Source organism: Podarcis bocagei (assembly GCF_964188305.1).
Source record: "Podarcis bocagei genome assembly, chromosome: 5".
Lineage (NCBI taxonomy): Eukaryota > Metazoa > Chordata > Lepidosauria > Squamata > Lacertidae > Podarcis > Podarcis bocagei.
In genome coordinates this window covers 45,753,329-45,781,298 of record NC_138129.1, presented here as the reverse complement: position 1 = coordinate 45,781,298, position 27,970 = coordinate 45,753,329, and the positions used below count along the sequence as shown (strand labels likewise).

At 41.5% G+C, this 27,970-nt stretch overlaps 2 protein-coding genes across 2 annotated transcripts; both read right to left on the bottom strand.

Annotated features, from left to right (window-relative positions):
• Positions 1-3,819: 3,819 nt before the first annotated feature.
• LOC308587891 (pepsin B-like) lies at positions 3,820-10,475 on the bottom strand. Its single transcript, XM_081195788.1, has 9 exons — positions 10,364-10,475; positions 9,892-10,045; positions 9,035-9,152; positions 7,753-7,871; positions 7,169-7,365; positions 6,605-6,727; positions 5,295-5,439; positions 4,978-5,076; positions 3,820-4,161 (listed from the first exon to the last, which is right to left on the bottom strand). Exons 1-9 carry the CDS (start codon positions 10,417-10,419, stop codon positions 4,009-4,011), a joined length of 1,164 nt encoding a protein of 387 aa, XP_081051914.1. The 5' UTR covers positions 10,420-10,475; the 3' UTR covers positions 3,820-4,008.
• A 4,767-nt stretch (positions 10,476-15,242) lies between these two features.
• Positions 15,243-24,159, bottom strand: LOC308587914 (pepsin B-like). Its single transcript, XM_081195864.1, has 9 exons — positions 24,036-24,159; positions 23,247-23,400; positions 21,767-21,884; positions 21,220-21,338; positions 20,023-20,222; positions 19,110-19,232; positions 16,771-16,915; positions 16,144-16,242; positions 15,243-15,480 (listed from the first exon to the last, which is right to left on the bottom strand). The coding sequence occupies exons 1-9, from the start codon at positions 24,089-24,091 to the stop codon at positions 15,328-15,330; spliced, it is 1,167 nt and encodes a 388-aa protein (XP_081051990.1). The 5' UTR covers positions 24,092-24,159; the 3' UTR covers positions 15,243-15,327.
• Between the last annotated feature and the right edge of the window lie 3,811 nt (positions 24,160-27,970).

Below are 27,970 nucleotides of genomic sequence, written 5' to 3'. Positions count from 1 at the left end.
ACACAAAGTGATCTGGGCAGGAAAGTCCCATTCTGTTTCGCCACCTGAGGTGGAACAGAAATTGTTTCCACCTCACCACTTCTATCGCTGCTGCACCTTGGCTCTCAACAAACTTGGCAGGAGCTGGAGCTCTTTTCCAAGCATTCCCAGTCAGCTTCTCCCTTGTGGGCAGGGAGGATGACCAGCAATGCCACCCACCAAAATGCTTCCCTCTTGACAGTGGCAGAAGTGTTGGGGTAGGCAGAGTGCCACCTCTTGCACTTCCATCACCTAAGGCAGGCACTTCATCCCACCTCATGGATGTGCCAGCTCTGCTGTATCATCTTCAATCTCCTTCTGCAATTCCTTTTCATATAATTTTTTTCCATTTGTTTATATAAGTAGTTTACGAGATCATTCCTCTGTAGACTGAGTTCACCACATTCATATCAACTTAGTGGCCTAGTAACTTGTTACCTTTGTAAGTCCTTTTTCTGCACAAGACTTTGAATTGCAAGTATAACAATCAAGTTAATGGAATTTCTGTTGAAGATTGTTGTAGCCTTTCTGCTTTATGCTGATGTTTGTTATTTGAATGTTCAGAAAACCAGGGAATAAAAATATTTGTTGGTTCTTCTGTGTTTTTTTTAAAGACGGTTGTAATCTGTGCAAACATAGCAAGTTAGGATAATGGTTTAGGTTTATAAAGTTTTAAAAATCTTCCTTAGCCTAGGATGAGGATTGGTTGAAAAAAAATTCTGCTGAACATCTGAATGCAATAAGAAACAATTTAGTAGTGATGTCCCTGAAGAAAGATGCATACATCATGTGTCCCATAGCTTAAATATAATACTGGCTGTAACCAAGTTTTTTATTAAGAATCACTCTTCTACTTTGCTTTGTAGATCCTGCAGTAGCTTCCAGAGAATAAGAAATGGCTGCTTGTTGCTCAGCTTAAAGCCCAGCTTGACATCAAAAAAGGCCTTCCCCATTTTACCATTTGTGCCAATTGTAAAGCAATATAATAGTAGAAGAGATTTGGTACTGCTGCTCCCCCACTTTTTGGTTTTCCTTATAATGTTTGAATTTCTTACATAGTGCCTTTTCCCATGCCAGATAAAGCCTAAAAAATAATTCTGCCGTATTCTCAATTGTTCTTCCATGATGTAAGCTTGGAGTGTTTGAAACAAGCACAGAAAATGTGGTTTGGTGATCATTTGGGCTGGGTGCTCTACCTCTCCTTCAAATCTGAACCAGTGAAGGCAGTGAATGTCCTGTGTGAGTCTCTGGAGGTGATTGGAGGATGGATGGTGGCTAATGGATTGAGGTTGGATCCTGACAAGACAGAAGTACTGTTTTGGGGGGACAGGGGGCGAGCGGGTGTGGGGGACTCCTTGGTCCTGAATGTGGTAACTGTGCCCCTGAAGGACCAGGTGTGCAGCCTGGGAGTCATTTTGGACTCACAGCTGGGCAGCTGTCTACCAGCACCATCTGGTATACAGGTTGAGACCCTACCTGCCCGCAGACTGTCTCACCAGAGTGGTGCAGGCTCTGGTTATCTCCCACTTGGACTGCTATGTAGGGCTACCTTTGAAGGTGACTAATCCAGAATGCGGCAGCTAGACCGGTGACTGGGAGTGGCCGCCAAGACCACATGACAGTCTAGGGTTACCACATGTCCGGACATATTCAAGAATGTTGCAAAGATGGTTTGATACGACTATGAAAACTGAGTAGAAATATTTAATCCTAAGTATTTCAGTGAGGAGGTAGCCCATTTAAAGGGAAATAATTTCTGCAGGTATTCCACATTTTTGAAAATTTGATTAGACAAAATGACAATGTGGAAGGAATCACCGTTGGACAAGAGCCGTGTAAGATAGGATTAATTGCCGATGACCTCCTATTTGTGGCAGATCCACCTGTTTTAATACCATGATGCTGCAGGAGTTTGAACCCTCTGGTTTAGCTGCAGGATTTAAAATAAACTTTGCCAGACCAAACTATATTTAAAGGCTTCACAGAAAACTGCAGACTTGTAATTCCTCAGCACATTAATTGAATCTAGTACCTCTGAGCAGGTAATTTCCTTTTCAATGAATTGTGCATGTTCCCCCAATAAGACCTTGCATATATATACATACAAGTTCACAAGTGCACATACTGTATCAGGTGCTGGGCTTTCTGATGTCTATAATTCCAAATATAAACTGGCAGTCACAGGCATCCCAGTTTCTGTGATATATGTGTTTCCTGCGTTCTCATGTGCAGATACCAGTTTTCTGAGCAAATTTGCTGGCCAAGAGCTTACTTGCCTTCCACCCACCTTGTTCAGTTTCAAAAGCAGAAGATCCTTCTTTACCTTGTTTGTCTTAAAGGGCTCTAACTTACTCCAGTCTCTCAATTTCTTGAAAACTGTTTTGCCACTGTGAGCCTTATGACTGAGCTCTTGTGTATTAACTGATTGCAATAATTTATTTCTTCCCTCGTTTTTTCTGATGCTTGGCATATGATAGCTGTTACATATACCCCTCAGTACTAAAGCATATACAGCTTCGGGCGTTATCACCATCATCATGCTTGCATATTTCCACACCCACACATGAGCTGAGTAGTGCTTTCAAGTATTAGCTGATTACTTCCAATGCTCAGCATTGGAACTTGTGCAATTGGAAGCACAGATAGCAGTGGTTTAGTATATGCATGCCCTCTCAACTACTTCTACACAAAAGGGGACCGGATGGTAGCTGGGAGGTAAATAGAGCCCAAGAAAGCCTCATGATAATCCATTGGCAGAAGTATCAGTGCATCAAAAATATCCTAACAAATACACACCATGGACTTATGTCTTGGAGTCTGTCATCTTTATTAATGATTCTTTTCTGCATTGTGTCAGAAAATAATAGCCTAATATGAAATAGAATTTCCTTAACCTTCTTTTTTAATAGGCAAATAAATACATGTCTTCTTGGGTCAGACCAAAGGTACGTCTAGTCTAGCATACTATCATCTGTAATGGGGCCATGAGTGGGGGCATGATGAAGATATTCATCTCCTGTTTGTGCCCCAAATCTGGCAATCAGTGAAATAATGTTTCTGAAAAGAGAAGCTCCATTTAAGCTATCGTTGCTAATAACCATTGACAGATTATCCTTCATTAATATGTCTGCTCCTCTTTAAAATCCATCTAGGGCTAACGGCTATCAGCACTTTTGTGATACTGAATTCCAAAAGTCAATTGCACATTGTGTGCAGAAGTGCTTCTGTTTGGCTGTCCTCAACCTACTGCCAATCAATTTCATTGAATTATATCAATTTCTGGTATTTTGAGATAATTAGTAACTCTCTTGACACTGCTCATTATTTTATATCATGCCTTCTTTTAGGCTTTTATTTTTCTAGGCTACATTTATTAGATGATTACCATTATCAGCGCTGGCAGTCCTAAAAAGATGAAATATCATGACTCCCAAAGTAATGAAATTTTGGACTATCAGTGTGTTTATGTAGATTTATGACATATGTTGTGCTCATTTTTTATGTTTCTCTCAGTAACCTGCAAAATTTTAAAGCTGATATTTTATTACTGAAGTTGGTTTTACTCCTTGGGAGAAATTGATCCCATTCAGTTTTCCAAAACTGGAATCAATGCCATAGAGGGTACAAATCTGAGTTCCTCAAATTTCCTTATAGACTTAGTTCATGATTCAGAATTCATGATTTTAAGACCTGAGGAGTCACTGAAGAGGCAAGACATAGAAAAAAAGGAACAATCTAAATTGTTTCCTAAAATGAACCTCAGATACCCACACATACAGTATTGAAACAGACAGCTAGAAATTTGACATATTGGTATTTATTTCTCCGTAGCAATGGATCTCAAGAGAACTGATAGTACAAAAGCAGTAGCAGAAGAATTATGGAAAGGTAAGAATACTGCAATTTCCTTTACAAACAATGTAGAATGATTCTGTTGAATTCCCAAAGAGTAGCACTATTGATCCAGAAAATTGGGCTTTTTTTCTTTATCTAGGCTGAAGGTGCAAAGCCCACCCTGTTGTTGGCCATATCAAAGACAGAATAATACTCCTTAAGGAAGACATCACCCAAGATCCACAGTGGCTCCCCAGTTGGAGAAGGCAAGTATGTAGCCTCAATCTCAATTGTACAATATCCATTATTCTGTGGAACAAAAGAAAACAAGTTAAACCTGTGCTGGGGAAATAAATAAAACAGAATTTCAAGGAAGCCTGGAATAAGGACTTGTTCGCAAAGACACACTAGAGATCCACATTTGATATGCTCCAGTATGTCTCTGACCATCTACATGTCCTGATTCAGGGCTGGCCACAATGCAGACAGGGCCAATAGTGAGGCCAGCCCAGTGAGCATCATCTCCACTCTGGGAGAAGTGACAAAATGGAGGGATTCTTTTTCACTATTTTATAGGGGCTAGTACTATTCATACTCTTGCTTTTGGCAATTACAGTCCGAGCAAACATCTCTTTAGGAACAATCTGCAACTATAAATCTATAAAAGAATTCTAACATCAGTGATAGATCCATGATCTCAAAAAATAAAATTAAAATGACCCCACAAAAAGGGTTAGGAGAAAAAAATACAAGGCACCATTACAACAATTTTCCTGAGTAAATAAATGCCACCCCTTAGTATAAAAAACCAGACTCGTAATCTGTTTTTAAAACAGAAATCAGGTAATTATAAGGTTTAATGACAGAATACAATAATGATGGAATAACAACAACAACAAGAAGAAGAATTTTATTATTTATAATTGCCTCTTTCAGCAGGTCTGGGAAGGCTCCCTCACAGAGGGAAGCATTCACCACCCCACAGAGCCCATTGCCAGCCCTTCCTGGCTCACTTTTATAAGCCTTGATGGGCAAGGATCAAGGAGACAGGTATTATAAACATAGCATGGTTCAAAACACATACTGTTCTGGGGAATTATGTTTAGCAATATGGTATATACGTACATTGGTGACATAAGCAGATGGAGGCAGTGGAAACTGGGATCCGTTGATGATAAAGGTGATGGTGGGCATGTTCTGGACATAGTTGCAGTTCACCACAAACTGGAAAAGAACAAATAAAGAGGGAAGGTTAACTATTTGAGTAGGCTAGAACAGAGGTTGGTTGAGTCATGTCCCCTGTAGAAAACAGGCTAAAACAAGCAAAATGTTTTCCTTTCTTTTTGGTGCATATAGCAAAGTTATATGAGCACATTGTGTTTCCTGCAAGCAGCTCACTGTCTCCTGAGGTGTGGCTTTCTGAAATTACCTCATCCACTCACCTCACCATTGTATTCTTGACCACCTACAGCTTGCAAGAAATTCCCCATGTACTGCTGAGGGACAGCAAGTAGATATGTTCCAGTGTCCACAATTGCCTGGCAGCCTTGGCTGCACCAGCCAGTAGCCTGGCTGCCAATAGCAAACCTGCAGAGGAAAGAAGTGATATTAAGGTCCCAAATGGGTTCTCAGAGACTCACCTCTATAGCTGTGCATTGTACATTGAGACAAAACGCGCCACCTCCTTCCACATATATTATACAGAAAATTCACTGGTTGAGATTCAGTCTTCCCCACCTACACTTCCTCCCGTTCACAGAGTTTCCCCATAGGATTCATCTTGTCATATATTAATTGGAGTAGATTTTGCACTGATCCATCCAATCCATTTTCATGCTAAGATATTAACCCTATTGCTTCTCTTGAGGCTGGCACAAAAGAGTGATCTTTGGCTACAACAGCCTTTCTGGATTTTGCATGCATTCATGTATGTGCGCAGTGGCGTAGCATGAGGGGTGCCAGGGGTGCCGGCTGCACCGGGCGCAACATTTGGGGGGGCGCGTTTGGCCGGCCCTCCTCGAGGAAGCAGGAACCCCACTGTCCTCGGACCTCCTCCGAAGGCTGGCGGTGGGGCGGAGAGACCTCCTCCCGCCGCCAGGCTTTGGAAGGATGCTCCGAAGCCTGGCGGTGGGGCGGAAAGACCTTCTCCCCGCGCCAGCCTTCGGAAGGCTGCTCCGAAGCCTGGCGGTGGGGCGGAGAGACCTTCTCCCCGCTCCAGCCTTCGGATGGCTGTCCTGAAGACTTGTGGTGGGAGCAGTGGCGTAGTGTGGGGGTGCAGGGGGGCCTGCTGCACCTGGCGCAACATCTGGGGGGGCGCGGAAGAGACTCGAGTGCTAAAATCCACGGGTTAGGGGGCGCAAATTACTTGCCTTGCCCCGGGTGCTGAGAACCCACGCTACGCCACTGTATGTGCGCACAATAAAGATGCAGACATCCTCAAAGCAACATTTTAGTTCTAGAAAATCTATATTTTCACACTGCAATATATTGTTACTTGTTTGGATTTTTATTTTTAGTTAAATGCTATACCCAGCTGGAATATCCATTGATGCAATCGTTTCATTCCAGTCCCAAGCCCACAACACACATATTCTAAAGCAGTAAGCAGGAGGAATAAAAGTACCCCACTCTGCAGAAAGGCGGCCACTCCATAGAGCAGGCAAAGCCTTTTTTGTCATCCGGAAAAGGAACATTTTAAAGCAGGAAAGCACAGCTAGGTATAGATAAAATGGAAATTATGTGTGCCACTTACTCCTGAATACCAATCTGCCAGTAATATTCACGGGTGACAGGCGTCCAAGCGATTTGCCCAGAGTACAACCGATTGTCTACACCTCCCAAAACCATTTCCCCTCCATACTGAGCAGTTGGTTGGCTGAGAAAACAAAAATGGTTTAAAACAAACAAGGATTAGTTCTAGCTACCTATAAATTTGATGGTGCTCTATAAGTCCACAGGTAAATAAGCCTAGAGAAGATTAAAGAAAGCATAAATGGAGAGCAATAAACAGTTGGCAGGTCAGAGGGGGGAAGAACAAATCAGGAACAGTTTGCCCCACATTAACAAGGATCAGGATCTCACTCCACTGGTGAAAATCCATCCTTTCATCACTCCAGTGATGGTATTAAAAGGGAAGGTTGATTAAGAAGGGTCAAAGAGCTAACAGAAAGCTTAATTTGCATCAATTGCTCATACGCTCATTCTCAACTGTGTTTTGTTACTGTAAGGATGGAACCATGGAGGAGTATTTTATTTATCCTAGATTAATTCCTCTTGCACATGCCCCTGATAAAAAATATCAGGTTTTGGATCTTACCGGGAGAAATAGAAGCTGAAGATGGGTTCAGAAAGCTGCCCTTGTCTTAGCATCTGCTGCATAATGGTGGGACCTGCTACAGCTAATCCGGGATAACCCATGCCTAAAATCCCATCAAAACTGGCATAGTAGAAAGGACTGGAAGGCTCATTTTGACTCAAACCAAACTCCTGGTTTTGAACGACAATGTTCTGGACCTGGGGAGAAGGAATCAATGGGGTTCACTTGCAACGTGAATTGTGGTAACTGGCAGGCAATACTCATCAGTTTAGGAATAATGCTACACAGAGAGACAATGAGACCCAGTGGAGTGGATTCTTCAAAATGTGGTCTGGTGTCAATCTCAGCAAAACTGGATCTCAGTGAGTACCACCAGTCACTGCTGTGGCTTAGGAACTTAGTTTTTTGCACTTGTTAAATTCAGATTTTGATGCTGAGTTCAGAACAGGATGCTTTCTTATACCGCAAAGGATTCCTGCCATTGTTAACTGGATTCCCAAAATTATTAGCTTTACCTTAGTTGGAATATTCCCAGAATGTGGCACACTTAAAGATGAGTGGCTCACAGTGCAAAGTTCACTTACCTGCACTGTATCATAGCCTAGCATGACAGTTAAGCTACCACTCCCATAGGATAGGGTATAGGTCTGTCCATTGTTGGAGTAAGTGGAAGATGCACTGGGGTTGAACCTATGGTGGTTACCTAGAATAAAAAAGAACCCAGAGTTCAAATCTATCTCTATGAGGCAGTGAAAGCTGCCCATTAGCATGCAAGATTCGGTTTACAACAGATCTGACTTTGCTACAGACCCAGCCTATCACCCATGCACACATAGTGAAGAGGCTAAAAAGGAGGCAACAGGAAAGGGGCACTTCTCACAAAAATATACAAACATTGTTACTGCATTTACCTCAGAAGGTCCCCATTGCTGGTCAAAATTAGGGCCCTGCACCATTTTAACATGGTTTGAGGACAGCTTCATAATGTATCTTCATCGTAAGAACATTTGTACATAAAAATGTATGATATGAGTGAAAATAATATACTAAAATGCATTATATAAGTACATAAGAAGAGCTGCTGGATCATGGTAAGGGCCCATCTAAGTCAGAATTCTGTTGCCATGATAGTCAATCAGATGCCTATTGGAAACCAGTAAGCAGGATGTGAGTGCAAACAGTTTTCTCTTCTCACCTGTGATTCCCAGGAGCCAGTATTCTGAGTCATGCTGACTCTGACAGAGAAGGTAGAAAATAACTGTTGTGGCTAGTATATATTAGGGGAAATTGCTTGCAGAAAATGTGTATCTTAGACAAAATGGCACACAAAATTGTGTATATTGGGAGAAATGCACGCTAAAATATATGTGCATTTCTGTGAGGACTTTTTAAAAGGAGATTTGCAAACCGATGCAGTAATATGACAAACTGAACATAAGACTGGGAAAAATGAAAAGCTGAAACTGACAGATTTGTCCATCTTGATTAATGCAGCATGCTATTGCTTTCATAAGATCTGCTTGCATTGGCTAGTCCTACGGCTGAGTAGCACCATGGTATCTGGCCATCACAACAGCATTTGCTGTTTCTAACCCATACCGTGCGCACACAATGCTTCAAGTGAGCTCTAGTATTATATCTCATGATATGTTGGGGGGAAATAAAGAATTTGAACTCAGAGAAAGATGGGTTGATGCCCAGAAGCAGGGGAGGGAGGAGAATCTTAGGGTTGTCAGTCAATATATTATAATGATATTCCAAGTTTGGAAGCTGCAAATAAGGTTTGCAGTAAAATTATTTCTAAACAAAATGAAGTGCTTTCTTGAAGACAAACAGCCACTTTCAGCAACTGTGCAGAGTACTCACCACAGGCTGCAGTATTACAATACACAGAAGGTACCCAGAGATTGGAAGAACCTGTGTCCATGAGAACCAGGAAGTTCTGGGGTGGAGTTCCAATACTGATCTCTCCAAAGTAGAAAGACTGCCAAGGGAGAAAACTTGAATAAGGTGGAATAAAGGCAATTCACCACACCTTTTAATGCTTTTATCATTTCAAAGCTTTGCTAGTACTTTGCTACCAATAATCTCAAAGGGGCTATTTAGATCATGAAGACTTCAATTTAGCAATGCATCCCACAGAGAAGGTAAACTACACTACTCTCCAAAAGCATACAGCAAAGTCAACAGGAGAGTTATGCAAGATGCTAGAATCATAATCCCTAATCCTCTTCTCTAACTACCAACATCCAGAGAAGAGATATATGCATCTTTGCTTGCCATGTTCATCCCAACAAAGGCAGTTGCATTTTCGTGTTTTGTATCTTCAGTAGAGGAAACTGCTGTAGTGAAAATATCAACCTTCAAGTCCTTTCGGGATCAGTTACCCAGGCTCATAATCCTTAGTGTGTCTCATGGAATGCTCAGCAGACAAGTCAGCAAGCAAAGAAGATAGCATGAAGCCATAACCCCCAAAATTAAAAGTAGAAGCTGAAATCATTTACTGGACAAACATCTGTGTCTTGCTGTCATAAAACAGAGAGCCCCAATTCACACCTCTGAGCACATACGGTTGAGTGTACAGTTCATTCTTATTGTAGGGGGAATGGGTTGTTTGATGGCATTATCAACTGCTGAGCTCAATGTGCAAGTTCATGTATTTTCCCTACCACTTTGAGAGGGAGGAGGGGAAAGGTACAGATTCATATTGATGCAGTACTCACATTCAAGTTGTTGGTTATTGGTTCATAAGCAATGTTGTATTCATTCCAGTGGTATTTCAATGCAGGATCAGCATGATGTTTCTTCAGAAATTCCTCCAGCACTCCTTTCTCCTTCATGTTCTCCCGAATGGATTTCCCTTTCTTCAGAATGACTCTGCATAAGACACAAAGATCTCAAGAGACTAGAAGCAACATGGGTGGCCTTTCTGTACTTCTGCTATGCACTCTTTCTTCACCTGCTTTCCTATTCTTTGTTATTGGGAGCTACTAATAGCCCATTGTGCTACTTTATTATTCATCCATTCGTTCAATAAAAGCAAGCGAGTGTGAGAGAGACAAACTCTCAAAGCCTGATAAGAGAAGGTTTAATTTTGCTATGGAACATTATAAGAACATTGGCTGAAAATGTATGACTTGATTTAATTTCCAGTCATATATTCAGCTCATTTGTTGCTGTTGTTGAGACACTCACCTCTCCAGGCCCTCTGACAGGTGGAGAAAAGCCAATACCAGGATCAGCCACTTCATGGTGCTCAGTGTCTTGACCAATCCAATCTTCTAGAGAATCCACAAATCCTTTCCACAATTACAGCTGCTTTGTCCCTACTTTTATACTCAGAGCATCTGTCCTCTACTGGCTTATCTGTTTACTCTAGATTTCCAATATCATTATGTACACTCAATATCTACACTTTCTGTTTTCTTATGAATGATAGGGAATCAAATTCTTTTGTTTAAAAGGTTTTAAAAAGCAATTTGTGCTTTTGATTGTAAAAATATTTAGTTATAAGAACTGGATCTGGAGCAAAGCTGTGCTATTGGGACAAATAAAAAAAATGGTGATACGATATCTACAAGATATCTACTGAAATATAATCAGTTTCCTTGAAAAGTTGGTCGTATTCTTTTCAGAAATTATAAAGGCCAAGTTAATAATCACAGTTATTCTGACAAGTGCTTACATAATGCTGGATAGGCTCAATATTGATTTAATTGATGCCAACCAATATCAAGAGTAACTCCAGATTTCTCTTCACTAAGGTATTGGCCCATGCTTGACCATATAAAGTTATACTAACACTACTATCAATGAGGTTTATGAATCAAAACTCTGATCACACAGTATTTAGCTCCCACTGGCTAGAAGTTGCATGAATATCGTTTTTTTGTAAAGTTTTTTATTATTTCATTTTATAATGCATATAAAATGGAGGTAACAATTACAACATGATTTCCTCTATTATAGCTCTTATTCTAGAGGAAGTGGTACCAAGTGTCCAGTGTAAGATTTTGGACTGTTTCCCACTGAGTTGCAATTACAGTTTGTGCTGCTAAGTTCATATATAAGATCCATTCTTTTGACAATACTGTATATGTACATTGGTATCGTCACAAATATTGATGCACATTTTGCCAAATGATCATAATGATCTTGCTTCATCCCATTTGCAGTTCGGTGTATAATGTATGTAGCTTTCCTTTCCTTTTTTTAAAGGATATGCTTGGCAGGAGTCACACAAAACTGATCAGGAGGACTTTAAACTGAATCCTGCACAGCAGAGCAATTAAATGCTAAAAAATGGTATAAAATCATGTACAGGTAACAGGAGTGTGAGTTAAGCCAGAGTGGGTAACCACTAATACATAAGGGGGGGCCATAAGGGAGTGTTTGGGGAGTGTAATCCATGGTTTTTGATGGCTCTGTACCAGGACTGGGGAGCATATTCCCCCTCAGCAGGCAAGATCTGTTTCTGCCTTACCCCTTGTATGTCATATTTTGCAGGTGGGTGGCATCACTCATCTGTTGTCACAAAGATTTCAGGTAATGAGCCTCTTTGAAGATGTGTTCACAACGCACCTTCAGAGAGATTTGCTCCAGGATCAAGAAGGTGTTTGTCCTCAAACGTCTTTTAAGACAGGATTTGCGCTGAAACCATTTTAGCAGCAGTTGCAATGCAAGCCCCTTCATGAGATATTTAAGGCACAATTGCAATCCACTCAATGGTGAGCAAGGAAACTGGAGACCGCTAAACAAACCAGGGTGGCTGCATGGGGAGCTTTCTGGCAAACACATTTAAAAGAGACACGAATGGGAATTGGAAGGATCTAAGGATCTGTCCTGCCTTCTTCTGGCTTAACGTTCTAGAGGAGGCCAGGTTGATAGGACTAAGGGCACATCTCAAAGAGCAGGGTCCTGGCAAGGCAGGTCTGGTAGTCCAGTCAATTCTGGTAGGCACTGCCAGATCCCAATCAGGGTAGCAGGGGGTAAGGCAGGGTCAAAAGGCAGCTTGTCAGCACCCTGGAGAGCTCACAACAACCTTTGCTTGCTAGGACTCACTCAGGAAGAGCTGTCTTTAAAGGACCATTGCCCTGATCTGTAATCACTGACTCCTACAGAATGGCTGTGCAGCAGTATGAATTGGGCAGGTGTTCCCCAGGCTGGAGGACTCTGTTGAAGCCCCATCATCTGGCCTGAGTGGTCTGTAAGGAAGAGGTGATGGTCCTCCAGGTGATACCGCCACTCTCTTTAAGTCTGCCTCTCTGCTAAATGTGACAGCCAAAGAGCATGATAGAGTTTTAGGAGTTCACAAGCTAAATATGAGCCAGTAATACAATGCAGCAGCTAAAAAGTCTAATGTTGTTAGTCTAGGCTGCACCATCTAAATTGCAACCTAGAATTACATTTGCCTTTTTAGCTGCCACATCACACTGCTGACTGAAACATGTCCATAGGAGCACAACAAAAATGGTTAGGGTCCTGGAAATCTTGTCCTGTGATGAAAGGTTGATGGAACTGGTATGTTTAGCCCTAAAAAGAGATGATTAAGAGGTATTGTGGCAGTCATCTTCAAATACTTTCTGTGTTCTTCCATAGAGGATGGAGCAAATACATTTGCTTTCTGTTGCCCCCAAGGATAGAATCTGGACCAATGGGTTCATACTGCAAGAACAATTATTTACACAAAACATAAGGAAGAGCTTCCTAATAATGCAAACTGTTCAAAGGCTGCCTTGCAATATGGTGGACTCTTCTTCATTAGAGGTTTGTAAGCAGAAGCTGGATGGTCACCTGTCAGGAATGCTGGGTTGATAATGCTTTATCACTCATGTTTCTCAGTGACCTCAACTGGACTACATAGCTGGAAAAAATCAAAGGGCATAAATGCTGCTTGTCCTTTAAAAAATACAGTGGTCTGCAATTTGCTTAACAGGTTTCTTTTATTGTTATTATTAACAGATGCATATGAACAGTCTTCTTGGATCAGACCAAAGATCCATGTAGGTCACCATTTTGCCATCTATCAGGTGCCCCTGATTAGCTCATTACTAGGGTACAATGAAGAAAACCATCTATTGTTTGCCCCAAGTATCTGGTATTATGTCCCATAACCATTTTAGCTATTGATAGACTATCCATAATTGGTTCAGTCATTCTAATTATATTTTTATTGTTAACATTTTTCACATATACATGTACATACACATATACATTTGTACACACAGACAAAAGAAAGACACAAGGTGATGGATTTCAGTCAACACAGCTTGTGAACATATCACATGACAAAATCTTTCAGTTCTGGACTTCAGTGAAGCTTCCAGATGGACAGCAGAACTGACCATAGAAAGCATTTCTGTTGTTACTGACAGCTTTCCTTGGATGGAAATCTAGGATAGGAAAATGGGCTCCTCCAATGTTTCAGTTTGTACTCTTCACAGGACATCTTTTCACTGATGCACAATAATACAAGTGTTTTGAAGAGTGGGAGGAATCAGGACTGGCCCTACCAATAAGCAGAATGAAGCAGTTGTCCCAGGCAGTTAATTTTGGGGTGCCATGAAAGGGCTGCAAGTGATTAGTTATTTAATTTATTATTGCTGCATTTTTCCTCCCAAGAAGGGAGAAAGGTGCTTGTGGGCTTTTCTGCCTCAAGTACCTAAATTACTTGACCAGCTTTGGGGACTAGTCTGCACCTTAAGTCAGAGGGCACAATTTCCTGCTTCAGCTCAGGCAGCAAAATCCCTTGGACCAGCCCTGGACAGAATATGGTATGCACAGACTTAGAACATTTAGCCACATCTCTTGCAGTTCAACTGAAGGAAATAGCATGAGGAAATCAGGCAGATGTCTTATATCATTCAGAGAATGGGATGTCTGGAAAGAGGAAACACTGAAGATACTTTCATGGAAGGTGAGGAAACATTCGATCTAAATCTTTTATGGGTGGTATTCATCATCTTTAAAATGTCACCCACATATATAAACTAACTTTATTGGAGACATATTCAGTGTTCTGGGTCAGATTATCATATGTGATGAAACTGATATTTGAGATTGACTAATCGTTTTTAAAGCCATCTGAGGGCCAAACTAAATGTTAATCCCATCATTTGTCCTTAAGCCTAGTATTTTTCTTTCACAAATAGCTGACAATTCAGATCAGAGGCTTTTTTCTCTTCCCACTAATCTGGATTCCACTTCCCCTGAAGTTTTGAGTTTGCAGCTTGAGAGTGCTCCTGGACTTGCCACTGTCAGTAGAGGCATCTGTAGTGGCAGTTCTCTGCGGTGCATTCTATCATTTCGGTCTTGAACACCAGCTGCAGCCCAGTGTGGAGATACATGACCTGGCCTTGGTCACCATGTGTTAGTTCAGGTTGGGTTACTACTATGCCATCTACATGGGGCTGCTTCTGGAGACGGTTCGAAAATTTCAGCTGGTAAAAAAACCTCTCGGCCTCCAGCATGCTAGCAGGAACCTGAAGGTGTGAATATGTGACATTGATTATGTGCCAATTACACTGGCTGCCAATATGTTTCTTGGCCCAATTCAAAGTGCCTAAATAGTTTTGAGTCCGGTTAGTTAAAAGATTGCCTGTACTGGTATGTCCCAGCCAATAATATAAGACCTGCTGTTTGTGTGCTTGCCTGTGAAAACCAGATAGGTTGATGAGCACACAAGACAGGGCCTTTGGGGTGGAATAGTGGAACTCTCTTGCAGTTAACATTCCAGCTTGGCCCCTTCTTTCTGGCATTCAATCCAGTATTTAAAATGTATCTTTTTGCTTAAGATTGCTTAGGTGATCTAATTCAGTTTCTCACAAGCACTCAGTGCTTGCAATAGCAAGGAAAGTGCACAGGGAGGGTCGTCCCCATGTAAATCTGGCTCCTTTCAGCCTGCCAGAGGGCTACTACTGTATGCTTCTTCCAGGGCAGAGTGCAGTTGTGATGGGGAGGAGGAGGCTACAATCTGGCAAATTGGAACTTATCTCCCCATTTCAATGGCTCTCAAGAGAACTGATGACATACAAACCAGGACAGGCAGCCTATAGAAAATCCAGAAACTGCAATGTTCCTTCAAACATAATTTAATATGATTCTTTTGAGTCCAAGAGAACGGTAGCAGTAGACTAAAGAGGAAATGGCCTTTGTGTTGTCTAAGCCGATGGTGCAAAGCCCACCCTGTTATTAGCCATGTCAAAGACGGAATAATATTCCTTAAGGAAGACATCACCAAGGATCCATAGGGGCTGCCCATTTGAGGAAGCCAAGTATGTGGTCTCAATTCCAGCTATGCAGTATCCATTGCTCTGTGAAATAAAAGAAAATGTGTTATAAGTTCCATCTCTGCTGGAAGAAAATGTGATAATGCCTTTGAAAAAGATGTATGAAATCATGTCCAGATTAGATTGCAAGTTAGAAATGTGGCTGCTCATCCATTTGCTATAACTATATAGCTGTAAATATACTTCCTAGAGATTGTTTGCAAGTGCATAGCTCATATGGTAGCTATGAGAGTTAGATCCATAATACACGTGCTCTAATTCTGAGTCTCTGACCACCCACATGTGCAAGTTTAGAACAGACTGTAATACACACATGATCAATAGGGATGCCAAAGCAGCAAGCACCATCCGTACTCTGGCAGAAGTGACAAAATTAAAGGATTCCCCACCACTCATTTGTAGGTACTATTACAAGTCTTGCTTCTAGAGATAAAATCCAGAGCAGACTAGTCTTTGAAAAGATCTTTGCATTTACAAATGCAGGGAAACAAATAAGATGGTAAGGAGAGACCCATGCAAGGTCCCCAAAATAAGGATCAGAAAAAATGACGTGAAATGCCGCCAATGCTATCTTTTCATAAAGCAAAGGCTGTGTTATCAAGAGCACTGGTGCAATCTCTAGATACGCTCTAACGCTTAGGTGCCTTGGTGTAAAATATGTGCCATTAAGCAATGTTGTACACTTACTTCAGAGATATAGGCAGAGGGAGGCAATGGGAACTGGACTCCGTTAATGACAAAGGTGATGGTGGGCATGTTCTGGACATTGTTGCAGTTCACCACATACTGTGAAAGAAGACAAACAGAAGGTTTACTCAGTGAGCACACCAGGCCAGAGATTGGTCAGACTCAATCCGCACTAGAAAATAGACTGACAGACAACATAAGCTTGATTTATTCCAGTCACATACAGAGAACAGACACCTTTTAGAGTCCCCTTGTTTTTAAGCCTTTTTTGAAAAAAATTATCTGAACTTGACTATTTTTATGTAAGCTGCCGTGAGGGTTTTTTGGTTTTTGTTTTAAGCAAGAACAGTATGGCAACAAATTCTAACATAAATAAAATACAAATGGAAATACCAAATACATAATAAACAAGCAACGTCAGAATTATCCTGATGGATCAGGCTGAGACCCGTCTTCTAATCCAGCATTCTCTTTCCCATAGCAGTGAGGACAATGTCTCTGTGTTCATCTAGGAGCACACATCTCTTGTACTTAACCTGGCTGTAGCATCCTAGGTGCAAGATTTCAGATGGAGCCTGTTCCCCTGTGGTGAAGAGTGAGCTGCAGGAATTTTCCTGCTCCACCTACCTCTCCATTGTATTGTTCAGCTCCTATAGCCTGCAGGAATGTCCCAATGTACTGCTGAGGGATAGTTAGCTGGCAAGTGCCAGTGTCTACAATTCCTTGGCAGCCTTCACTGCACCAGCCGGTAGCCTCATCACCGATGGCAAACCTATAGAGATAAAAGCAAAGAATGTTGCAAGGACAACGTTAGCAATAAAGAACAAAGCAGGCAATTAGAGAAACACAAAGACCTTCTAATATTTAAGATGGAGGAGTCTTCATCTACAGCTACAAAGGGTTGTGGCCAATGCTAGTCCTACTCAGAGCAGACCCATTGAAAATAACATGACCAATGTAGGTCCATTAATTTAAATGGGTTTTCTCTGAGTAGAGTTTAGTTGGATACAACACAAAGGCAGCTATTATGGCCATGGAAACACATACATAGCCACATCAACTATAACCCAAAGAGGTTTACTTACTTCAGATCAATCTTTCCTGAAAAGTAAAATCCAGTTTTCAACTCCATGCTGTTTCCCACTTTCAAATGTGAAAACCAAATCTGAGACATCCCACAATTTGGGAATCTACTATGATTTGAGTAAAAGAAGAAGCTTCTGTTGGAAAAAACTTGTAATCTGGGGGGTGCAGACAAAATGGTAATACCCAGGGATTTGCCACACAGGTCCTGTTAAAAAGGTGCTGGGAAAGACCTTTGAGATGCTGGAGAGCTGCTACTAATGATATATAATGAAATAAAACGGTATTTAAATATACCTTCTTGAAGAAACCAGAGGCCTTTCTCCTGGGCATGGTCGGCCAATTGGTGCCAAAGAAGGACAGAACTTTCTTTATGTATGCCACAACAGCAGCAAGAATACTTATCGCAAAGTATTGGAAGACACAAGATCTACCCACTTTGGAAGAATGGCAGATGAAGCTGATTGACTGTATGGGACTGGCAGAAATGACTAGCAGAATCCATGACCAGGGAGAAGAGTCGGCAGAAGAAGACTGGAAAAAATTTAAGGACTATTTACAAAAATATTGTAAAATTAAGGAATGTTGAATGATGTTGGATTGAAATTAAGTGGTTTCAAGCTGTAATTATGATAAAATGGTTTTCTTTTTGTAAGCAAGAATTTAAAGTTATAATAATCTAAGATGTTGGAGAGAAAATAAGGTGTTTCTTTTTTTCTTTTTTCTTTTTTAAGCTGTAATGCTTTGAGATAAGGATTTGCTGTATAAACAATTTGAACTGGATATACAAGAAGGGGAGGTATGAGGAGGTCGGGGAAATAAGTTATGAGAAAATAAGTTGTGAAATTTATGTGTTTTTAATGTTTTTATGTTTGCTTTTTGCTTTTTGTTTGTAAAAAATCGGAAACTCTGATAAATATTTTTTTTTTTAAAAAAAAAGGTGATGGGAAAGACCTCTGAGATGCTGGAGAGCTGCTCCTAATCCATGCAGAACAGCCTTTGCCAGCCTGGTGCGCTTCGGATGTATTAGGCTATGAGTCTTCTTTGCCCCAGCCACTGTGGCTGATGGAAGTTGTAGACCAAAAGCCTCTGGGGAGCATCAGGCTGGCAAAGGCAGATTTAGGCAACACTAGACAAAATGGACCAGGGAAGCTGCCTTAGTGTAAAGCAGCATCTTAGGATTGCCAACCTCAGTTGCTGGAATCCTGTATTTTTGCAGCATTCAAGGTGCTGGGAAGAGCATGCTTTGCTTCCTTCTATTAGCTGGTCCATCCATTATGACTGAAAGTGCTGCACAAAATATTGTGGTGCGAATCTCACTATTCCCTGGTGACAGGTGATGAGTGACTCGTCTCATTTCCCATGCCGCCTTCATTTGGCAGTCTTTTAGAAACAGAGAGCTTCTCAAGCACACCTGTCAACAGCTTTCAGGCAGCATTTGTTTGCTAAAAAAACAAACTACTACACTTCAGCAAGGATATCCTCATCCTTGCAGCAGTGAACACCGTTTTGTTATCTATTGCTCCTTCTTAGAATTATTTTCTTTGTTTTGCATAACTCTCCCACTGAAACTAATAGAACTTTAAAGTGCCTAGCTTTGAATGGATCACTATCCTCCTGGTTTTTGAAGGTTCATTTCCAGTGCTGGAGCACACAGACACACTCACCTCTTGATGCACAAGCATGCAGACACACACACACACACACACACACACACACACACATTTTAAAGTAGCAAACAAGAATAAGACTATTCCCCTCTGTAGAAATGCTGCACATTCAAAGAGGCTGGAGAACTTTTGTTATCATCTGGATAGAGACATGGCAATGGGAGAAAACCATAATTAGCTATAGATGAAATGAGAATTATGAATATCACTTACTCCTCAATACCAATCTGCCAGTAAAGCTCACGAGTGACGGGTGCCCAAGCAATTTCTCCTGAGTACAGTTGAGTGTCAACACCTCCTAAGATCAATTCACCTCCATACTGAACAGTTGGTTGGCTGTTGAGTGGGGAAATGGACAAAACCAGTCAAGGCTAGCCTTATGAATGTCTTGAAGGTCTATATTTGCATACATAAAAGCAGGGAGCAGAGGAACAAACAATTGGGCACAGACTACTTCAGTTTGACAAATCCTGAATGACCACAAGGTTCCCCTCACCCCTCCCAAGATCAGATTCTCTCTTCATTGATAAGCATACATTCAAAGGAGGGAGAAAACCCATCCTTTCACCACTCCATTTTCTAAGCCAAAAGGATGGCTAATGTGTGTCAGGGCAAATAGGGGACTTGATTGTCATTTGGGGATCATATGCATAAACACTTACTGTAGGCAGAAAGGCTACATCTTATTGGTAGAGCATCTGTCTTTGTGGGGGTCTTTGAGGAAGGATCTGCTAATGGCGAAGGGCCATACCTCACTAGCAGAGCATCTGCTTTGTTGACAGAAGGTCACAAGTTCAATAGCCAGCATCTTCAGGTAGGGCTGTGAAAGACTCCCTGTCTGAAATCCCGGCTAGCTACCGTCAGATGGAGTAAAGGCCAGACTCAGTATAAGACAGCTTCCTATGTTCCTATGTGAGGAAATTAAACCTTAGCATGTGTTGCAACCCTCCCTGAATGAAATATTTTTAAATGGCTGGGGTATCCATCTCAACTCTGAATGATATTCATGGTTTTAAGGAGCAGTAAGAATACTACAGGGAGTTGTAGTTTAGTTATTCCAGATTAACATCTATGAGGTCGATCTTCTGAATGCCTCCTGACAAACTTACAGATTTTTGTATCTCACCGTGAGAAATAGAAGCTGAAGATGGGTTCAGAGAGCTGCCCCTGCCTCATCATCGACTGCATGGCTGTGTATGACCCCCCTACAGCTAAGGCAGGATAAGCCATGCCCAAAATCCCATCAAAATTGGCATAGTAGAAGGGAGTGGCAGGTTCATTCTCACTCAGGCCAAACTCCTGGTTTTGAATGACAATATTCTGGACCTGGGAGGAACAGAAGGGAAAATGGGTTTCATCCGCAATCGGAGGCACAGCAATGATTTTGAGCTTGAATAAATCAAATTATCGATAGTAAGAATAGGTAACACATGGCATTTTTAGGAATAATGCAAAACAAAGAGGCAATGAGACTGTGGGCTAAACAAACACAGTTTCCATTGCCTCACTGGGAAAGTTTATGAAGTTCTCCTTACACTAGACCTGGTTAATTTGTAAAGGAATGAATAAAAAGGATGGGATCATAAAATGACCTTTTGAGTTTTCTATCTCAGATGTTAAAACAGCTTTGGCGGTCATCAGGATCAAACTACTTGTCCACCACAGCAAAGCACCCATTATGTAGAAAGTGGTGTGCAAAACAACCAAACAAACCCTCATTTCTGCCTATTGCAGTAGTGGCACACAGCCAGCAATATCTGGGCCACAAACTTCCATCTTAAGCTTTGGTTGGTCCCCTTCTTTCTTAGCTTGTGAAGTAAATTCTGGTTGCAAGGCTGGGTTCAGAACAGACTGCTTTTTCTTTGATTGACCAATGTTTGATGATTCCTAAGGTAAAGGTAAAGGTACCCCTGCCCATACGGGCCAGTCGTGTCCGACTCTAGGGTTGTGCGCCCATCTCACTTAAGAGGCCGGGGGCCAGCGCTGTCCAGAGACACTTCCGGGTCACGTGGCCAGTGTGATGAAGCTGCTCTGGCGAGCCGGCACCAGCGCAGCACACGGAAATGCCGTTTACCATCCCGCTATAAAGCGGTACCTATTTATCTACTTGCACTTAAGAGTGCTTTTGAACTGCTAGGTGGGCAGGAGCTGGGACCGAACGACGGGAGCTCACCCCGCCGCAGGGATTCGAACCGCCGACCATGCGATCGGCAAGCCCTAGGCGCTGAGGTTTTACACACAGTCCCACCCGCCACCAACTTTGTGATTCCTAGAATGCCACAAAGTTTAAGGTGGGTGAATGCGAGATGCAATGGTCACTTACCTGCACAGTATCATAGCCTAGCATGACAGTCAAGTCACCACTCCCATAGTAGAGAGTATAGGTCTGTCCATTGTTGTAGTATGTAGAAGATGCACTGGGGTTAAATCTATTGTGGTTTTCTAGAGTAAAGGAAAACAAAACAAAAAGCACAATGTCATGAACACTTCCTAACTGAGTCGTGTTCTTTAGTACATTGGCACATTCTATTGTTTTGTTGTTTTTTGCATATAATTTTTTAACATATAATTTTCAACAATAATTAAACATACTTTTACATCTTATTCAAATTTTTGACTTCCATAAATCCTGGCACATTGTATCGTTATTTTATGTCAGAATGTCAGTGCTGAGAGTTATAAAGATTTTGAACTGAAGGAGGAAAAAGAAGGATCAGCCATCTCTAAAATATCACTATAATATACAGTTTTTCCATTCCCATTAAAAATAGTACAAGAGATAAGTGTGGCTTTTTAAAAAAGAAAGAAAGCCAAATTGGCTAATAAGTTCAAAGAAACAAGTTTCCCTGCAGCTGGATGTTAGTACTCACCACAGGCTGCTGTACTACAGTACACAGATGGTACCCAGAGATTGGAGGAGCCAGTATCCATCACAACAAGGAAGTCCTGTGGTGGAGTCCCAATGCTGATCTGTCCAAAGTAGAAGGACTGTCCAAGGAGAAAATTTTGGTAAGAAGAAAGATTTTGTCACATTTGTAAATACTGAGCTTCAACATTTCCCTTTCATTTCTACTATTGTTCCCACTCAGAAATGGCAGCTCAGGTCATTTTCAAAATGCATCCTAGCCCACAATGGGAGGTAAGCAATGTCCAAGATCATAGTGGGTTCGTGACAAGCTGTGTGCAAGAACACAGAATCAAAATGTCATCATTTAATCATTTTCTGTAATTACAAGCCCCATTGTTGGTTTGACTTCACCCTTATTGGCACACCCCATTGTGTCTCGAGACAGGCAAATGCCAACCACCACAACATTGTCAGATTCAGGTAAGGGATGCACACACACAGCCATTGCTGTTTTCACCCCAGTAATTGCCGCTTAGTGTATCTTGTAGACAGTAGAGGCTGGTGAAACCTAGACCTGGTGGGGTGCCTTGGATCTTTCAGTTCTATGCTTGCTCACTGCATAGGGCTGATTTTGGAACCGCACCTAAGTTAAATCTCATCAGTGGTGTATGCAGGCTTAGATTTTTGTTCAGTGGCTCTCTCTCAAGCTTGTAAAATAGTAAAAAGGAAAACCACCAGCTACCAAATGGTTGTTATAGAAAGATAACCACTCTGCAGCTTGTTTTCCTGTTCAGTTAAGAAGAAGAAGACTTTGGATTTGATATCCCACTTTATCACTACCCGAAGGAGTCTCAAAGCAGCTAACGTTCTCCTTTCCCTTCCTCCCCCACAACAAACACTCTGTGAGGTGAGAGAGGCTGAGAGACTTCAGAGAAGTGTGACTAGCCCAAGGTCACTCAGCAGCTGCATGTGGAGGAGCAGGGAATTGAACCCAGTTCACCAGATTACGAGTCCACCGCTCTGAACCACTACACCACACTGGTGGTTTTACTCTCAGGTAAGTGGACAGAGGGTTTCAGGCAGCATACATCATGCACCATAATAAAACTAAAGCAATTGTCCCAATGTCATACAGTAAGCTTCATGACTGAGTGGGGATTTGAACCCTGGTCTCCTGCGTCCTAGTCCAATTCTCTAACCATTATGCTACCCTAGCAAATGACATGATTACGCTGTTGTTGCATACTCCATTACCTCTAACCCTCCAGCTAGGTGACAAAGTGGGCAAGCTCACTTATTCCCTCATTCCAAAAGTGGAGAAGCACTTTCACTATTCAACCCCAAATTCATCATGGACAGAGACAGTGGTGTGAAAATGGTCTTGACAGGAGCAATTATGTTGCTTTCCTGAGGCCATATAACCTTTGACAGACTGAAAAGTGAAAAGGCAAGATGGGCAGAAGAAGAGAGAAAGATGCATATTTTATTATTTTAATACTCACATTCAAGTAGTTGGTTATTGGTTCATAAGCAATGTTGTATTCATTCAAGTGGTATTTTGCTGCAGGATCAACATAGTTTTTCTTCAGAAATTCCTCCAGCACTCCTTTCTCCTTCATGTTCTCCCGAATGGATTTCCCTTTCTTCAGAATGACTCTGCAGAAGACACAAAGATCTCAGGATGCCAAAAGCAACAGTGCTGGTCCTTCTGTATCTCTCCTATGCCCTTTTTCTTCATCAGCTTCCTCCTCTATTTTGGTACTGGGAACTGCTAATGGTCCATCATGCTACTTTATCCTTTATTTTATTCATCATATTAAATTTTATTAAATAAATAAAAGCAAGGAAGTGCACAAGGCAGAAAGAATAAGTCTTGAAGCCTGAAAAACTAGGGTTTAACTTTTCTATGGAAAGATAAGAACATAGTCATTGGCTGAAAATGTGTGACCTGATTTAGCTTCCAGTAATATTTCCATCTCACTCATTACTACAGGGCTCATCCAGACTGCCTATTGTGTCACGGGTCTGGGATTTAAAGCTCTGCCTCTAAGCTTTTGGGTCCCTGCACTTTCCCTGGGAAAACCCAAGTTTTGCAGCTGAATTGGAGCAAATGGCAATTAGGTCTTCTGTGGATATCCATTTGCTTCAATTCAATGATAAAACACAGGTTTTCTTGGGGGAAGCGCAGGGACAAAAAAACTGCTCAGGCCTGGAGCTTTAAAGTGCATACCTGTGCCTGGAAAACACAGTGCAACAGAAAGTCTGAATGAGACCCTAATTGAGACACTCACCTCTCCAGCCCCTCCGACAGGTGGAGACAGACCAGTACCAGGATCAACCACTTCATGATGCTCTGTGTCTTGGCCAGTGTGATAGTCTAGAGAATCTAGAAATCCCTTCCGCAGTTACAGCTGTTGTGTCCCTACTTTTATACCCAGGGCTACTCTCCTCTGCTGGCTTATCTGTTTACTCTTGATGTCCTCCAGTACCATGCATTCCCAATATCTACACTTTCCATTGCTTATGAGTGATAGAAAGTCCTTTGTTAGAGTGGTTTTAAATGCAACTTGTGCCCTTCATTTTTTGTAAAAAGAAATATTGAGTGATTATCTACAAACTTTTGCTAATACGGAAAACAAATCTGCGATAAGATATTAATAAGCCAAATTCCTTATAATCTGTTCCTACCCTTTTCAGAAACAATAAAGGACAATTTGATAATCACAGCTGCTGTGATGGGTATTTAAGTGTGGCTAGATACGTTCCATTTTTATACACTGAGTCGAACAAATATTGTAACTCCAGGTTATCTTCACTAAGGTATTGGGCCATGTTGAGTCATGCCCTTGGGAAGCTGTGCTTGCTAACATTATATTTAATTCCATGTTTGGGTCTAAGCTGTGATCAGTTCACATTTAATATCTAGGTTTTTCAGTTGATTAGTATGTCAAAGATAATAATTGTCAACAGCTCGAGTTCCCTAATAGAACTTAATGAGGTTTTGAAATAGCTGTTTTCTGTTGCATGAACACATTTTCACACCTTGCATATTTATGTGTTTCCATTCAGGTATTTTTAAATTATTCCATGGAAGATCTGTGCATGCCAGTCCCACCCTCTCCACCACACCGAGTGGGAAGGTCTGAAGGGGGATTGTCAGCACATTCAGGGAATTCAGGGAACTCTTCACCCACAGATAAAATTTAAAAATAGCTTGAATAGTATGAGAAACTATTCCAGATTAGCATCAATTACAGATGACCTGCTTATTGAGCATTCATGCTAATTTGTTTGCACAAAGTGGGCAATGTCGGCTGTTTATTGAACACACTTTCTGATTTTTTTTGTGGGGGGTGGTGGCTATAGGACGGTGTGCCAAGCTATCGATATCCCACACTTTCCACTTCAATTTCCCATCACTTTCCTAACTCCAAAAGATTCAACTTTTTGGGGAAGCAGGTAAGATTAGATGGGCCCATCAAAATCTGGTCCATCCAAGTTTCTTAGGGGGTGGGGCTAATTCTATCTCACTCCATTTCCAGGTGGATTTTAAATGGAAAATCCTTACAAATTCATGTGGAAACACTCTTTCTAAAACAACAACAACAACTTATGAAGTTCTCTGGGGGTTGCACACTGCCTTGATTCAGCTATTTATTTGTTTTATTTTTTTAAAAAAATATTATAAACTTTTAAAAATAGGGCATCTGGCCACCCACAGCGTGGAGCAGCTAATACAGTGGTACCTCGGGTTACATACACTTCAGGTTACAGACTCCGCTAACCCAGAAATAGTACCTTGGGTTAAGAACTTTGCTTCAGGATGAGAACAGAAATCGTGCTCCAGTGGTACGGCAGCAGCGGGAGGCCCCATTAGCTAAAGTGGTGCTTCAGGTTAAGAACGGACCTCCGGAATGAATTAAGTACTTAACCTGAGGTACCACTGTACAGGGGAGCTCCTTGATGCCTCATGTTTTGAATGCATCTGCAGCTTGTCCTTCAGACAGTAACAGGTCATTATGGTGGCTCCCATTTAAAGAAGCTAGGCAGTAGGCACTACACACCTGAAGCCCCAGGTCATCATCTCCACCAGTTAAAACATTTTCCTAAGGGTAACTTCATATGGGAAAGGCAGGAAGTAAACTCTACTTCCACATCATTTTCATTCAATCAATAGAAGACACCCAAGACCATCTAGTTCATGATATTCTGTAGGAGATACCCTCCAACTGTTCTGACCATAGACGGGTTCATATGAGTTTCACTGGCTGCACACATAGATACAACACATACACACCATGCAAACCACACACACTTTCTCCATGAGCCCAATATCCACTGTACTAAGTACAAAAATGCCTGCATTCATGCTACTAGGATTTATGGGATTGAGGGCACTTCCCTGCACGCAGTGTCAATTTGTAATAAAGATCCAAACCATTGGAGGTTTTTAAGCAGAGGTTGAATGGCCACCTGTCATTGGTGCTTTAGCTGAGATTCCTGATTGCAGGGGGTTGGACTAGATGACTAGAGTTGGGGTCCCTTCCAACTCTACAATTCTATGCTTCTATTAGGATGGGAGAGCGGTTCATTCAGTATGTGAATCTTTAGCTTGTGAATTTAACTTTTCTGCACTTATGGTGGCAATATGATTTCGTGCATGCCTTGGGGTATTGGAGTCTTTGCAGAAATAGAATTAATACAATTAATATACAGTGTCCCCTTTGCTAGCATTGTTAGGGGCAATAAATGATTCTAACCAACAGCTCTGTGTTATAAAGAGCTGTTGACCTCTTTGGAGACAGGAAGGTGCTGGCACTCAGATGATGGACTAATCCTTTACTCTTGATATACCTGAGTTGGACACTTGTCCTAGTGGGAAAACTGAGCTGTCAAATATGTGCTGCTTTATGCCTTTATCCTTTTATGCAGGTTGGTAACTATTTGTTTCATATATGAACAGAGAAGAATACAGGAGACAAGTACCTCATACACATGGAAGACTGTGGAGAGAACTATTGGAGTAAGAGCTTTGGAACCTGGTTTGGTTTGCACTTTTGGTGTTATTTTGGCTGCTTTGCTGTCTTCAACTATGAGACTGCTGTCATGGAAAAGTTAAGGAGTTCAGAAATATCACCGTGAGTTCTTTGGAAACTCAAGTGGATACCATCCAGACTTGGCAGTTATTAATTTATCTATTAGGCCTAGGATTTCATCTGTTGTCACCACTATTTACCTCAGTTCCTCAGAGTCCCATCCTAAGTTCAGGCATAGCTATCTGCTCTACATCTTCCCTGTGGAGACACATGCAAATAGTTCATTTGGCCTTTCTGCAATGTCATTTTCTTCCTTTAGCACACTTTTGTTTCCCTTCTCATCCAAAGATCTGCCACTTCCTTAATTGTACTTCTTGTTCCTAATGTGTTTAAAGAATGCTTGTTGTTGGTCTTTATGTTTTTAGCAATGTGCTCCTCTCTTTTTCCCCATCTCTTATAGGCTTCCTATTTCTTTTGCCAAGGTTTGTCTTCCATTTTGTTCCCCTCACAAGACTATCATTTTTCTCAAGAAGCCTTTCTGTCTCTAACAGCTTCATTGACACTGTCCATTAACCATGTTGGTATCCTCTTGGCCCTGGTGGTACTTTCCCAAATCTGCATAAGCTTTCTAGCTGAGCTTCTGTTACTGTGATTTTGAACCCAGAAGCATTCCAGAAAGGATGTAGGAATAGCTAGGAAGTCTTGGAAATGGGGCTGAGAGAGGCAAAAAGACTTAGTGTACCCCTATAAATGTGATGTGAAGCAGGATATGTTGGAGTGTTACTGCTGTAAACCTTCCCTATTAGGCTCAGCCTAATAGGTGAAAATCTTATATCATAGAAATCTCCGAAATCTCCAATGACTTTTATTTCAAGGAAACCAAATCCAAGGTTGGCATCCCTGACATGTTTTGCTGCTCACAGATTGGGTCATCAGCAAAACAGTATAATATGGAGAACCATACATTTGCCAGAAGAGCTCATTAACTCTCCCTGTGAAGCATACCCACCAACATTTCTTTGATGAAAGTAGGAACGTCCTATTCTATAATAATAATAATTTTATTATTTATACCTCACCCATCTGATTGGGTTGCCCCAGCCACTCTAGGCAGCTTCCAACATATATAAAAAACATAACAAAACAATAAACATTAAAAAGCTTCCCTCTACAGGGCTGCCTTGAAATGT

What these genes read in the sequence shown, in the direction of transcription:
- LOC308587891 (XM_081195788.1), bottom strand. Translation starts at nt 10,419, where the DNA reads ATGAAGTGGCTGATCCTGGTATTGGCTTTTCTCCACCTGTCAGAGGGC. An exon ending in CAATAACCAACAACTTGAAT is followed by an intron (nt 9,153 to 9,891) that starts GTGAGTACTGCA and finishes CTCCCTTGGCAG; the next exon opens with TCTTTCTACTTTGGAGAGAT. An exon ending in TAGGCTATGATACAGTGCAG is followed by an intron (nt 7,366 to 7,752) that starts GTAAGTGAACTT and finishes CCTTCTCCCCAG; the next exon opens with GTCCAGAACATTGTCGTTCA.
- LOC308587914 (XM_081195864.1), bottom strand. Translation starts at nt 24,091, where the DNA reads ATGAAGTGGTTGATCCTGGTACTGGTCTGTCTCCACCTGTCGGAGGGG. An exon ending in CTGTCGGAGGGGCTGGAGAG is followed by an intron (nt 23,401 to 24,035) that starts GTGAGTGTCTCA and finishes TGTCTTCTGCAG; the next exon opens with AGTCATTCTGAAGAAAGGGA. An exon ending in TTCAGCTTCTATTTCTCACG is followed by an intron (nt 19,233 to 20,022) that starts GTGAGATACAAA and finishes CCCACTCAACAG; the next exon opens with CCAACCAACTGTTCAGTATG.